The sequence below is a fragment of the Rattus rattus genome, chromosome 8 (assembly GCF_011064425.1).
Source record: "Rattus rattus isolate New Zealand chromosome 8, Rrattus_CSIRO_v1, whole genome shotgun sequence".
In the NCBI taxonomy this organism is placed as follows: Eukaryota; Metazoa; Chordata; class Mammalia; order Rodentia; family Muridae; genus Rattus; species Rattus rattus.
The window spans coordinates 27,099,423-27,114,459 of record NC_046161.1 but is presented as its reverse complement, the minus strand read 5'-3'; the positions used below and the strand labels follow the sequence as shown (position 1 = coordinate 27,114,459).

Below are 15,037 nucleotides of genomic sequence, written 5' to 3'. Positions count from 1 at the left end.
GAGATTGTAGCTTTGGCTGTCTGGAACTCACTCTGTAGATCACACGGCTTTGAACTCACATACATCAACCTGCCCCTGCCTCCCAAGTGCTGGGATTAAAGGTGTGCGTGCACCAAGTCCAGCACAGACTACATACTGGATGTCTATGTAGTGAATAATAAGCTTAACACACAAATTACAAAGTAGCGTAAGAACTGTAAAAGTATACAGAAGTGCATAGCTCAAAAAAGCCTACCCTAGATGATGTCAGGATAGTTAAACGAATCAGAAAGGGGGAACGTGCTTAAGAGTTAAAACAAAATCATAGAAGCAAAAGAACTAACAGCAAAGAAGATTATCATGGTGGATGGTGGAATTGAAAGCAAGACAGAAGAGGTCTTACCTAGGGACTTAAATGGTATTCTTCCGTATTACCCTAGGTTCTGGGGAGAAGAAACCTATTGTTTTTTTTTTTTTTTCTTTTTTTTTTCGAGCTGGGGGCTGACAGTTCTGGGGAGAAGAAAACCCCTATTGTTTTATGATGATGTTTTGTTTTTAAGATGGTCTTGAACTGGTGAGCTGAAGTGATCTTCCTGCTTCAGCCTCCAGAGTAGGTAAACATACTGGTGAATGCCATTCACACCTAGACATGAATGTTTTACCATTGCTTAAAATATATACATGTATATAAATGTGCCGATACATAGGTATTTATTTTATTCTTTTCTGTGGTTTGTTTTAATAAGCAACTTCAGAAAATGGTTCATTTGATCAAGGAAAGGGAGGGTATAACAGTAGAAAGAAAAGACACGTAAACCTGTTAGGTAATTATGACTTTACCCCAACAACATAACAGAACCATGGAAATTTAAATAGGAAGCTGCATAACTCAACCACAAAATACCCTTTCATGAATGTATCCCAATCACTTAAGACTCAATATCTAATTATCTTTTCCTAAAATCTTGTTTTTTTCCATTCAATTTTAGTTTTAGTATCTAACTTGTCTGGCATGAACTAGGCACATAATAAAGTCAGCACCGGATGATAGAACAGATCTCAGAAAGAAACTTCCTTGACAGAGTACACAAAGAAGATCCAAATGAGGGCTGGATGCGAAGTTCAGTTGGCAGAATGCTGGTCCACCACACAGTCACGGGTTCAATTCCCAGTACCACGTAAACAAAGCATGGTGGTATATATTGTTACTCCCAGTGCTTGGGAAGTGGAGGAAGAAGGATCACAAACTCAAGGTTATCTCCAGCTACATGGTACAATCAAAGCCAACCTAGGCTATGAGACCCGATGGCAGAGGGGGAGGTGGGAGAAGAGAGGAGGGAGAGCAAGCACAGACAAGTCCTCTCTTAATAGATGGTAGCTCCCTTCCTAATGATGGCTTTACATCTGTGAAAGTCATCAAAGGCATGCCGATGTTCTGTCCCAGGACACACTACTCCTGACCAGAAGGTTCCCATATGAACGCAGACAAAGCTGGGTTTGTTTAATGTTTCACAACAGGAAAATCATTTACAGGAAACACAATGCTACTTGTAAAATAGCCAACCTTTTTTTTTAATTAGTGAAAATTATCTTGTTATAATATGATTTACTTATATCATGGTATTATTCTGGTATTATTCTGAAAGGTTGACCAAACATGTAGACTCTTATACTGTCTTCCTTAATCAGAATACTAACTACACTGTACTTTTACACATAGTAAGGGAACACTGCTGAAACGCGGAAAATAAAAGGGTGCAAGGAAAGCAGAGGGCAGAGGAAAGGGGGGTCAGAAGAGGGGAAAGGAGACGCTTGCAACAATGTTCCTACTCACGTCCTCCAGCAGGTCTTCAGGCAGACTAACCCTGGTACCACCCAGAAGGCAGTCCTCCATGATCCCTGTACTGTGACCATCTCCACAAGGACCAAGTTCTAAGGGATCTGTCAGCATGTGATCCAAGGAATCCATTGTTTCTTCTCCACAAGTACACTACCTAAAAATACACCCTGAGACAGAAAATCAGAGATCAGGCGGATGCTAATATTCAATCTTAAGTCTTGTTCTTTAAAAGCAGAGGGCAGGGTCTCATTCTGTATCCCAAAATGGCCTAGAATTTACTATACAGCCTAGGCTGGCCTCAAACAGGCAACAGTCCTCCTGTCTTAGCATTTCTACAGTAGAGTAAGTAACCATGCCTGGTTCCAATCTCCTTTTACATCAGGTCCTTTCCTCTAACCATACAGCTCTCCTTCCATCCTTTCAACACTCCATTTCCATCAATATTCCAGTCTTACCTAATCTAGTAAGACTTCTCAAAACACTTCTACAACAACTTCTAAATTCTTAAGTTTCTTACACTTTCATGTTATAGAAGAGTAAGACCCAGAAATTAAGTGGAAATCCTGCATGGTCAATCAAGTGCATAATCCCAGTACTTGGGAGGATAAGGCAGGAGGATCACAAATTCCAGGTCAGCCTGGGGTATGACATGAGGCCTTGTCTCAAAAAAAAATAATAAATGACAGGCCATGGTCCATAACTACAAGTTCTAAGGTCAATAAACTATTTGAACAATTATAAATCCACAGGCTGGATTGGCAAGATACTATAGTGTAGAGTGCCACACTAACCTAATGACCTGAAACTGATCCCTAGACCGCCACAGAAGGAAAGGAACTCCTCCACAGGAATGGTATGGATATACACACACACACACACGCACGCGCGCACGCGCGCGCGCGCGTTTTTAATGTAAGATTGTTTTTTTTTTTTTTTTTTTTGAAAATTTTTTTTTTTTTTTATTTTTTTTTTTTTTTTATGGGAATAAAAGGATTTTTTTTTTTTTTATTTTTTTAATTCCTTTTTTTTTTTTAAAATAAAGCTTTTAAATTTTTTAATAAAAATTTTTCTCCCTTTTTTTTTTTTTTTTTTTTTTTTTTTTTGCCTTTTTTTTTTGAAGTGGGACCGAAGGGTTCTAGCAAGCCCCCAGTTTGCACCCCAGTTTTCACGGGATCCTTACAGCTGTGCTAACTGTAGCTCTGCTACACACACTAACTGAAGATCAGAGTTTGGAAATGACTTCCCAACTCTAGGTTGGCCTGCCTGCAGATGTTAACATCATACACAACGCTTCTTGCATATACTCTCAATTTAAACTGTAAACACTTGATATGATTTTATTCCGTCCACAGTAATTCCTAGGGCTCCAATCACCAGCCTGTTATTAGTTGTCAATGGACAATCTGACCTTCAGGCCCATGTAAATTAATGCAAGTTTCTTCTTTCCTGTAATAACTGAACAGGGCTGGCCATTCTTTTTTAGAAAACTAAATACAAGATTGTATTTAGGGAACATTTCTCAGAGCTGGAATCAGGTTTGAAGCTAAGGCCGAAGTTCTGAACTGTGCTAACGCACAGTGAACTTGAGCTCATCACTCTAACTCAGCGGTTCTCTGCCTTCCCAACGCTGTGACCCTTTAAAACCGTTCCTCAGGTTGTGGTGACCACCCCACCCCCACCCCCCAGCCATGAAACCCATTTCGTTGCTACTTCATAACTGCAATTTTGCTGTTACATGTGTTTTCCAATGGTCTTAGATGACTAGTCTGAAAAGGTCATTCAACCCCCACTCTAGAAGGGTCAGGAGGCAGTTTGAGAACTGTTCTCCATGTACTGGGTTCTTATCGCTATTACTGACAGCCCACAAAAAATGGGAAGATCAACCAGATTTCTACCCTGGGGCGGTCACTTATCTGTGACATCTTACTTCACCAGGTGTCAGGCTCCCTACCTGTACGGAGTTGGACCAGAGTCTCCCCACCATTATTTCTACTCTTAAGATCTTACAGGGAATCTCCAGCAAACTGAGTTTACAAAACAATGAAGATACTCCCCGATTCCCAAGTCCTCAAATGAAAAAGAGCAAGCCGAAAATGAAGCTCTTTTCTGCAAAATGATTTCAAGTTCTGACAGTATTTCAGATCAAGGAAAGATACGGTAAGGGTTACACGGACACAAACAACTGTGTGGTCCCGAGGTAACTGTGCGGTCACAACATCTCCAGCCCACTGAGAATTGAAGGCATCCTAAATGTATGTGGCGCCTAAATAACTGAGTTAAAATGAGAAAGGAACAAGACACCGGCACTTAACAAAACTTCAAAAGCATAGGAGCAACCTGATGCTGAGAATAAAATCCTCTTACCGTACGTGGCATAGGCAGCGTGCAAAGTCAGTTACCTCATCTGACAGGTGCATAATGTACACAACTCGCTCAGAAGCTTCTTCCAGTGCCGACGGTTGGTTAAGCTAAACGTTAATATCTAGTGACAACCTCTGTCTTGCCACTTACTCTGCACAAGAACTCAAAATACGAAAACACCAGCGCTACCAGCGAGCTGAAACCCCGGAAGCTGCAGATTTCTAAGTGTTGGGGTGTCCGGGACTTCCTCGCTAGACCAGGAAGGCCTCTTCTCTGCACCTGGGGCTAGCCCACCCTCCAGACCCTCGCGAGCAAGCTGCGAGCAAGGCTCTCCGACCGTAGCCCCACGTCTCCAGCCCCACCTGCGCGCAGAGCGCCGCGGCCCCGCCCCTCCCCCACACGTCCTCACCCCAACCCTCGCCCACCCGGTCGTCGCACGCCACGCGTGGAGCCCGCCGCGTGCCCACGGCGACGTTGACCTCGGAGCCCGGCTTCTCCCGTTCTCCCCGCTTCTTTCCTTTCCCCGTTACCCACCAAACCCGACGCCTGGGCCCGCCCTCACCTCAGCCGGGTCCGCGGGTCTCACCCGGGGCTCGTCCGGCCGTGGGCTCCCGGACGCGCTCGCTCCCGCAAGGAGTTTGGGTGCGCGCACGTTCCGGGCTCCGGCAGCGGAAGGGGCGGGACCTGTAGGGGCGAACCCTAACGGCGGGGCGGGGCGACTTGGGCAGGACGGGCAGGGGCGGAGCCTGTGACAGCACCTGAACCGCCCCGACGTGTACCGTACCACCCTCTACAGCGCCCAGTAGAAGGCAAGTTCCACTCTGTGCTGATTCTCAGGTTCAGGAGCTTTGGAGGACAAAGCGATGTCTCTTTTTGTCAGCTGCAAAACAAGAGCACAACTCGACCAGACGCTGTGCTAACAACCACTTCTTGTGGGACAAAATTTTTCCTAGGGAGACTCAGCACAAATCTACTCACCATAGGATCTGACGGCAGACCAAAGTACAGATACCACCTAAGTCCAACTTGGTGAACTATTATTGGGATTACTTACAGGAGTATTGACGAGGGGTTACTTAACAAGAGCAGACATTACTTAGCTGTAAAACCAAGGGTCACCCCAGCATGGATGACAACTCTCAAAAGCTGGGTACCTGGAACACACTGCACAGCCTACGAGTAGCTCAACAAGTTGCAGTGGGTCCTTTCCAGGTTCCTCAGTTGATCTAAACCTCTTCCAGGCAGCTCAGATGGTTCCTGCTGCCTCCAGGTAGCTGGTCTGCCCTCAGAGTCAACTTTGAAGCTTTTTCCCTCTCAGAATCCTCTTCTCGGCTTCGCTTCCCACCATCTGCGGGGTCTCTCCGTTTTTATCATTTATTCTGGCAGAGAGGGGGCCTAGAGAATCTGGTCAGTTTCGGGGACTTCCTGAAGCTATTTTGAGTTGCTTACCTTCCTGTTTAAAAGAGCTTCCCTGCAGGAGAAGAAAACCGCTAGACACCACTACTCCATTGTGAAGGCTTTGCTGAAGCTACTAGACAGACAGTGGAGAAACTCTTGCAGTCTTGAAGGTTGGCCAAGTATAACACAGACCCTAGCCCATGTCTCCAAGTCCACACAACTTCCAGAAAGTACAAATACCAAAAACTTACCTTCTCAGTCATCATTATGCCTGCTTTCTCTAAGAATATCTTATTTAGAGTGTCTTCTCAAGTATTCCACAGCTTTACCCTCTGGTCCTTCACAGATTATCGAGTTCTTTGGGTTTAATAAACACATCAGGGGAGCAGGACATGCCAAGCATGTGTTTCCCTCAATAGGAAAATAAGGCTTTCCACACCCTCCTGCATTGGCTCTAGAGATGTTCGTAAATCCTTTTAGAGTTAGAAACCACCATTTAGAAATGGCAATGCAGCCTCATTCTGGGTGACCAGACAGGAGAGCATCAAAACACTACAAATTGCCATTTTCATTAGCCCTTGGTTTTAGAGCAGTTTTAGGGTCATAGCAAAATTTAACAAAGCATAGGTTTACCTCAAATCCCACCCCACACCACCTCCACGCACACACACACACACACTTCACCCACAGGAATGGTACATATATCAAATAATTGATGGATCTATGTGATATTGTTTCGCCATCCGCCCCAAAATTAATCTACGCTCCACCTACTCATGTCTACAACTCCCCTCCCTCCTTCCCACACCACTTATCTGTGAAGTGTCATTTGGCCATCAAACCTGCCCCGCCCCTGCCTTAGACCTCCAAATACTGGCATTCTCATGAATGGCACCGCACTTGGCAGAGACTGAATCTCTTTTCCCACTGAATAGGAAATAATATGCTCTGGCTTTGGTAGAGGGGATGGAAGGCAGGCTCTCTGCCACCAAGCCACACTCCGAAGCCTTGTGCTGTTGTGATATTAATTTGAATTTCCCTGGTGGTAGCAGATGTGGGACATTTTTCCGTTCATTTATTTGTGTCTATTCTTGATGAAGAACGCTTTGTGCCATTTTTCACCAGGACTCTTTCTTTCTCTTTTGTCGAATTTGTGTTCTTTGTGTACTTCAGCTAACAGTCCTTCATCAGACATATCATCTGAAAGCATTTTTTTCCCCTAAGTCTGCCTCTCCATCTCTTGCTCTCACGATATTGAATTCTATCTTGATGGTAAACACCTCTAAGCTGTGGGGGTTTTGTTTTTTTTGGTTTTTGTTTTTGTTTTTGTTTTTGGTTGGTTGGTTTTTGGGTTGACTGGTGGTTTGGTTTGGTTTCTTGCCCTGTGATTTTTTATCTTACAGAGCACACATGGGGCCACATACACACTAAGGATCACTGTCAGCTTAGGACCCCCAAGACCAAGTTCTCAACACAAAGGAGATTATTTACCTCAGAGGGACATAGGGCTGGGAATAAGAGACAAAGACAGGTGATAGAGGAAGAGGGAGAAGGGGAAGGAACAAGGGAGAGGGATGTTTGTCCCAAAGGGAGACAAAGGATTGCCTCTGGATAGAAGAGACAGTCTTAGCACATACAGAAATGGTAGTTTTTAAAGACAAAGGGGGAAACCCTGTTAGGATGAGGTGTTTAATTTTAATTGGGCACATTAATTGGGTGAGCCAAAGGTGGCTTTTGATTGCTGCTAGACATCAATACTTTGATACCTGGACCTCGGTAGTCAGCCTCAGGAGGGGGGAGTGGCCAAATAAGGGAACAGACCTTGGTGGTTAGCTCTAGGAATGTAATCTAAGGGTTTTTAGCAAGGCGGAGGGAATGGGAGAGAAGGGCAAGGCCAGTCAGAGCCACCACACTCCAGCTGGCCAGAGGCCCTTCACTAGGCAAGGGCTCCACCCTTGAGTTCTATCTCTAGCCTGGGTCATTTCTTCTGGCTGAACAGAGAGCACTGGTTACAGATTTCTAGAGACAGGCCTTTAGTAAAGGGGTAAGTTGAGGGGCAGGGGAAGTGGAAGTACTCTAGGACCCTATTATGGGGCCTTGGTTTCTTCAGTGAGCATATGATTCTCAGCAGTGGCCTCAAGTGCTTCTCAGTCACCCTCCCCATGCAACGGATGGCTACAGGTGGCTGGATTTGAGTGTTCCATTCCCCCAGTTCAGTGAGGCTCTGAGAAACTCTTCAGGTTAGGCTTTAGTTAATTAGTTTCCCCCGAGCTAGTTAGGAAGTAAGGTGCTTTGCTATCTTTCACAATGATTTCTTTTCCTCGCCCTCTGCCAGGGGCACTGGGGAATCTTTCTCAGAGAACCTGATCAAACTCATAAAAACACAGGACCCTACCTGACTGGATCCCTGGGTTTTTTGAAATTGTGTGTGTCTGTTGTATGGGTATGTGCACGTGACAACAGGTGCCTAAGAAGGCCAGACACAGCAGATCCCTAGAAGCCCAGTAACGAGTGGCTATGAGTCACCCAATGAGGAGGGCACTAGGAACAGAACTTGGATCCTTTGCAGAAGCAGTGCATACTATTAACTGCTGAGCTCCCTAGCCCTCCCTTGGAGTTTTCCCCTCATATTTCTCCACATGGAGCCTCCAAACATTCAATTACAGTTCAGGCTTTCCTATCTTGGCTGACACTGGTTCCCTTGGAGGTTTCTTTTTTCTTTTTTTCTTTTAAGATGTATTTATTTTAGTTATATGAGTACACTGTAGCTGTCTTCAGACACATCAGAAGAGGGCATCAGATTCAATTACAGATGGTTGTGAGCCACCATGCAGTTGCTGGGAATTGAACTCAGGACCTCTGGAAGAGCAGTCAGTGCTCTTAACCGCTGAGCCATCTCTCCAGCCCCCCTTGGAGGTTTCTACTCTTGCAATTGTGATTTTCAGTATTTACCTTCCCGTCTCTCCAATTGTGAGAGCAGCAGCTTGTCTGTTACCTTAAGTCTCGACAGACTTACATTGTTCCAGTTTGTTTGGCTTTGTACATGTGAGAAGGAAGATGGGGAGAAAATCCCCAAGGTTCTTAAGTGCCAGACTGGGAACCAGAAAGCAAAGTGCACTATTTTGAGGAGGGGAGTGTTAACACAGGGCTTCATCCTGTAGCTTAGACTAAGCTAGAACCAGTGCAACCAGGATGGCTTGTGCAATATTTAAAAGAAAATTTGACCACATCAGTGATCCCCATGTACACATGCACAAGTAAGAAACATGCTTATTAAAAAAATATTTATTAATTTTTACACCTGCTGGGTAGCACAAGACTATTAACACTATAACTCACTTAATATACAGTAAATGTTCACATTTAAATAACAAGATAGAATCACTGCTTTCAACCAATGGGCCAGTTTCAGCTTCTCATTAGGTTCTTTTTAGCTCTAGATAGTTTAAGAATTCTTTTTTGAAAGGATAATTCCAGGTCAGAAAATAATTCAAGAACATCAAAACAGAAAAATCTTTCCAGAAAAATAGGAATGTTACATGATGAAATAACCATTTTTTTTTCTGGGTACAAACTAAACAATAAAAATGTAAAAAAGAAAAAAATTCTACATCCATCCCACTTCAAAACATTCCCACTGTAATGAGCACACTCTACAGTGTCCGTGTGTCTGGGAGGGAGAGACCACCATAGAAATATTGGCCACATGTTTCCCAGAGTGTGTTGTCAGAGGGATTATACTCTGCAATCTCCTCTGTCACCTCAGGATAAATTCATAAAATACCTGATCTTAGAACAGTGATAGTATTATGTTCTGGAACTTACTTACTCCATATAAGGACCCAAAAAAGGAGAAAGAGATGAAGAGGTCCTTCAACAGTATTTTCCTCTGCGTATTTTAAAAGTTAAAAATAACTGGCATAAAACCAACATTCCTCCAGTGATTGGCTTTGTTTTAATCACTGCGTTATTCCTGAGAAGAGGGGAGATACCCCTGCTGGCTCTCATTAAAGAGAATCCAACGGGTCAAATTTATTTATTTACTTGTGTAGTTTTCTTTTCAAATCAGGGGCTCTCAGTGTGTAGTCCTTGAACTCTTTGTAGGAGTGGCCTCCAACTGAAAGGCAGGCCGGCCGCAGCCTTCCACCTTCCACGTGCAGGATTAAAGGTGTTCACTCCCACACCCTGCTGAAGCAGCGCAAATTTAAATCACGAAAACCTCAAACTGTACCTTAGAGGTGGTCTCATGCTCTTCGCCTTCCAAGGCTCTCTGGATGAGACCCTGGGACAGTTACAACACTACATGACTTTTGGAGAACCCGAGACAGTTACAGTCATTACACCACAGGAATTTGGGGACCAGAGTCTTGCATTTTGTGACTGGAGTCAACGTTTCATGTTGAAATTATTGTTAACCTTTTCTTGTTGGCAAAGATACAGAGTCCATTTTCAGTTTCCACACATTTTTTTGAGGTAATTTTCCCAGGTTCTTTTCAGGCCCCAATCTTCAGACATGCTCTATGAATGAGATCCCAAGAGGAAAGTGCAGGATCTACGTAATAAATAAAGTGACTTCAAACCAAAGGATTACTTTTCAGGAAGGCCTCTTTACCACCCAGAAGTTACTCTATTCTTAAATCACAGACCCAGTTTTTCCTTAGAAATGTAAATAAAATAAATTAGTTAACTTCATTTGAAACGAACTTAGGTCTCCCTGATCTGGAGTGATAAATTCACTCTACAATAATTATTTTTAAATATATGTCACAAAAGTTGTTAAAATACAGGCTTTAAAGATGTCTTATGGGTACAAGTGGAATGCAGAGTAAAAAGAGGGGCAGCACTTCCCCACTAGATTCACAGCAAACAAGACTCGAAAACGGGAAGACAGAGAAGACCACTATCACACAGACAACTGCGTTCCTCTCAGAACTAACTGCACACCCATCCCTTTACCTCAGCCTACTACAATGGTCCCTTTATTTTTATGTTTGCCCTAAGTGGGAAGTAGGTCATCTTATATCAAGGTCTGGGTGAGTTGCAATAGGCTTAAAGTTTAAAATGCTTAGAAGAAAGAAAGGCCGCCTTTCTACACAACCTTAAAGAATCTTCATTTTTCAGACAGCACTGAAAGTGCTAAAATACAGCCAATGCTGTGAACAAGAGTGCGAGGTGGGGCCGGAGTTGTAGCTCAGTGATGGGGAACCTGCCCAGCATGCAGAGGCCCTGGGTTTGAGTCCTAGCATCACACACAAAGGTGCTTATGAGTGTCTGAGTAAGGAGCTCATCCTTCACATCCTGCGAGGCAGGACAAGGTCTCAGTTCTGTCTCTCTCCCTCTCTCCATAAGTGTGTGTGTGTGTGTGTGTGTGTGTGTGTGTGTGTGTATACAATTTACATATTTTTCGTAGAACATTTCTTCTTCTTCTTAAGCACAGCTATATATAACCAGAAGCCTGGAAGCAGAGCTTTAACAAAGGGGCTCAAATCCTGCTGAGACCATGCAACCTTTTGTCTTCCAGGGAGTCTGTCTGTGCTTGTGGAACATGAGGCCAGGTCTGCCTGGGGTCAGCATCTGTGGGGAGTCCTGCTACTGCCCAGTAGGTTTTCCGAAACAAGACAGTTTAAACACAACTGCCATGACAGTGCTGACTGTAGTCCCAGCTACTTGGGAAACTAAGGCAGGAGGATCCCATGAGCCCATGAGCTCAGGGCTATCCTGGGCAGCAGAGTAGCAGAGTGAGACTGAGACTCCAGAAAGAAAGAGAGAGAAAGAGAGAGAGAGAGAGAGAGAGAGAGAGAGAGAGAGAGAGAGAGAGAGAGAGAGAGAGAACAGTTTTTCGCTCAGAAGACCACCTTCAAATCTTTATCTTATTTTAATTTTTCCATCCAATAGGCTGCCTTTGTTAAAATTACTGAAAACTCCACTGCATGAGAGACAGCGGTCCTGACCTAATCACACCCAGGAAAGAAATGTTCCTTCTCTTTTGATGCCATAGCTTGGGTTTCAGATGTCCAGTGGCCACGGACTTGGTACAACTTGTCTCCACCCTTTGGTACGAACATAATACCAGCCACTGAGTATATCCACAAAGGGAAAGTAAGGCTTGTCAGTGTGTTCAGAAACAAAAACAAAAACAAAACAAACAACCAGCTCAAGAGCAAGGCGCAAATTTCTCCATCTGGAAGTTAACTTTCCCCAGAAAGAGCTGCATTCCGTAGCAGAAATCCCAAGGGTGGGAAGAGTCAATCGAGTAAAGACGACCTTGGCAGAAATCACCCTTGGTCTATGTGTGTCAAAACTGCAGTTCCCAAACTCTTGAGAGAGTAATAAGTCTTTAAAAAGAGGTTGAGGTGTTTGGAGCTTCAGATTCCAAATGAGAAACTGTGGCGTGAACTCTGGCCTCCAGCCAGGGGATGAAGGCTACGGCTTGGTGATGTGCACTTCGCTGCCCCCATTCCCATTGGTGGTGGTTGTGATGATGTACTGGGTGGTCTGCTGTTGGCTGGGGCTTGTGGAGTCCAGGGAGTCACTGTGTGCAGACGGCTGAACTTGGACTGCTCCGGAGAGAGCAGAGGCTTGCTTTTCCTCCAATTCTGGTTGACTTTCTGATAATACATAATGACCCTAGAGCAGAAGAAAACGATTTTTTAAAAGAACTGGGGTTGGGAAGAGAGCAGGAGCACATCCAAAACAATGCTACAAACAGACCTAACAGGTGCCTATGAGAGATGCTTGACCTATGTCCTCTGTGGAGGATGGATAGGTCACAGACTCAAATCATAGTTCAAACAAACACCTTTGCTGTGTCATCAGATAACACAACAAGGAACCTTAGGTATAGACATCTGCAACTTGGTGACACTTTGCTGGACAAAAAAGTTTTAATTAAAAAAAAATAAAACATGCTCTTTAAAAGTTGTTCCTGAAAGTTCAGAAATTTGTTTTGTTAATCAAGTATTAATAGTCATCCAAAATGAATTGAAAGGATGGTAAAGTGTCTGTAAAGGGGCAGACCAGTATCTTAGATAGGTCTTCAACATTAATGGTTCCCAGATAATAGAATTTCAAAGCCCAGTAACATTTAAAACAATACTAATGGGGCTGGGAAGATAGCTCTGTCACTTAAGTCTTTGCCACAGAAGCACAAAGAGCTGGTCTATTCCTAGAACTGGACCCACCACAAAGGCATTCTGTACCCCACTGTTAGGGAGGGAAACTGAAGTAGGTCCTTGGGCCCCAAAGAATCCTAAATTTTATTTTTCCAAGTAAAGACATTTAGAATATACTAAAGCAAAGGCTGGAGAGGATGTCTCAGCATTAGGGGCTTATGTTCTCTGTTCACAGAACACAAGTTCTGCTCCCCAAGCCTGTATCCAAGCTTCAGAGGATCTGATGCCCTCTTCTGATCTCCTCAGGCACCTGCATTTACATGTATGTACCCCGCACAGACACATAATTTAATTTCTGTTTGTTGTTTTTTGAAACAGCATTTCTCTGTGTCGTCCTGGAACTTGTTCTGTAGACCAGGCTGGCCTTGAACTCAGAGATCCAGCTGCCTCTGCTTCCCTAGTTCTGGCATTAAAGGTGTGTGCCATCACTGCCCAGTAAAAGTACTTTTAAATCTTTAAGTAAAATAAACTTTGCTACCCACATTAAGTATGTGCTTTATACTTTAGAACACAGGGAAGGGGTTGGGGTGCAGTTCAGTGGTACATGCACGAGGTCCTGGGTTCAGTCCATAACACATACATAAATAAAAAGCAACGAAAAGAAAGCACAAGAAGAATACAGTCTTAGAAATGTGTGCCTTGCACTGAGAAAACTTAAGGGAACTTTCACGTATTCACTTTTCCTCATTTTTTCCTCAATCATGAGAAGTTCAAACATTCAAGCTGGGCATTTTATTCATTATATTAATTTTTAAACTCTTATATAACCCAGGCTAGTCTTAAACTCACTATGTAGCCGAAGATGACCTTGAACTCTTGGTTTCTCTACCTCCACCTCTGAATGCTTGGATTACAGGCATGCACCACTACACTTAGCTTTATACTGACATTTTTAAAGAAGTGATATTTCAGTCAGAAGGGCAACTGCTCTTCTCTGAAAGCAAGGTGCTATGATAGGCATTGCTCTCCTTCAAGAGCCTGTGTTTTGAGGGGAGGGGAGGGGAGGGAAGGGAAATAAAAGAAAAAAAATATTAAAAAAAAGAAAAAAAAAAAAAAAAGAGCCTGTGTTTTGCAGGTCCAGTCCCAGCTGGCACTCTTGGGAGGGAGTGAAGCCTTCAGGAAGGGAGGCCTGGTGGGAGGTCACTGGGAATGGGCCCTGAATGAGGTGTGCAGCCCTCCCCATCTTTGCCCTCTGCCTGATGAGGTGAGTGGTTTACTGTGCCACACAGCCCACCATGCTGTGCTATGGTGGCCCAATGCAACAGGACTACTGACTACAACCTCCAAAATCATGAACCAATAACCCTGAGTTATTAGACATCTCAGGTAATTTAGAGTAACTCGAAGCTAAACAAAGGGACAGAAGAAGTCAGAGAGGAAGACTCAGGCCCTCTTTCCAACCTTGGGCAGAAAACAAGCTACAGCGAATATCCAACTGATTCCCTAGGGCCATATGCCTAGGCCCCGCCCTCAAGTAGATTTCAGATTATGATCTGCTTTCCTTGTGACTCTTCCTCTACCATGGGGGCTGCTGCTTAACCCAGGACCCACTCACCCTCAGCAAATGAACTATTTTTGTGGTGAGAGGACTTAAGATCCAGTCTCAGCAATGTTCAGGTGCACTTTACATGGCCACCATAATGTAACCAGATCTCCAGAGTTTATTTCTCAGGGTTTTTGTTGTTTTTGCAATGCTAGGGACTACACTCACGCCCTAGCATATGTTAAGTATGTGTTCAACCACGAAGCACAGTCCTAACTCAACATAGTTTTCTTTTTTTTGTTTATTTCCTTGTATGGTTTTATATTTTTTCAGGACAGGATTTCACTATGTAGTTCTGGCTGCCCTGAAACTTGCCATGTAGACTAGGCTGTCCTCAAATTCCCAAAGATCCACTGGCTCCTGCTGGAATTAAAGGCATGAACCACTAACCCTCACCAAGAACACGTTTCTTAATTTAAATGTGGGTACTCTGGGGGCTGGAGAGATGGCTCAGTGTTCAAGAGCACAGGATGCACTATAAAGGACTTGGATTCAGTTCCCGGCGTCTATGCTCACAACTGCCTGTGTGACTAGCTTCAGGGGATTCCTTGCCCAAGTTAAATTTGCTAACTGATGGCAATGTTTCCTTCTGAAGTAGTTAACTTATGTAAAGCAACTATGTACTGGCCGACCATGGATATTCATGACTGTCATCACAGTGAGTTCCAGGCCGGCCTAGGCTAGATCCTGTCTCAACACTCCTCCTCCAACAAAAGCTCTGTAAGCCAGGAATGTTGGGGTACA

At 44.0% G+C, this 15,037-nt stretch overlaps 2 protein-coding genes across 4 annotated transcripts in view; both read right to left on the bottom strand.

Moving 5' to 3' along the window:
- Nfrkb (nuclear factor related to kappaB binding protein) overlaps positions 1 to 4,842 on the bottom strand; it is a 31,822-nt gene extending 26,980 nt beyond the window's left edge. Inside the window, exons 1-2 of one of the 2 annotated variants that reach the window (XM_032909457.1) lie at positions 4,743 to 4,842; positions 1,814 to 1,986 (exon numbers count right to left, since the gene is read on the bottom strand). In XM_032909457.1, coding sequence (XP_032765348.1) covers positions 1,814 to 1,948 — 135 coding nt within the window. In that variant the 5' untranslated portion in view covers positions 1,949 to 1,986; positions 4,743 to 4,842. Of the gene's footprint in view, positions 1 to 1,813; positions 1,987 to 4,742 lie in introns of those variants that run through there. The other variant, XM_032909456.1, reaches the window with a different exon arrangement.
- A 6,508-nt stretch (positions 4,843 to 11,350) lies between these two features.
- The window catches only part of Prdm10 (PR/SET domain 10), a 100,732-nt gene continuing 97,045 nt past the window's right edge, over positions 11,351 to 15,037 (bottom strand). For both annotated transcript variants that reach the window (XM_032909393.1, XM_032909394.1), the window contains one exon: positions 11,351 to 12,205. In XM_032909393.1, coding sequence (XP_032765284.1) covers positions 12,002 to 12,205 — 204 coding nt within the window. In that variant the 3' untranslated portion in view covers positions 11,351 to 12,001. The remainder of the gene's footprint in view (positions 12,206 to 15,037) is intronic.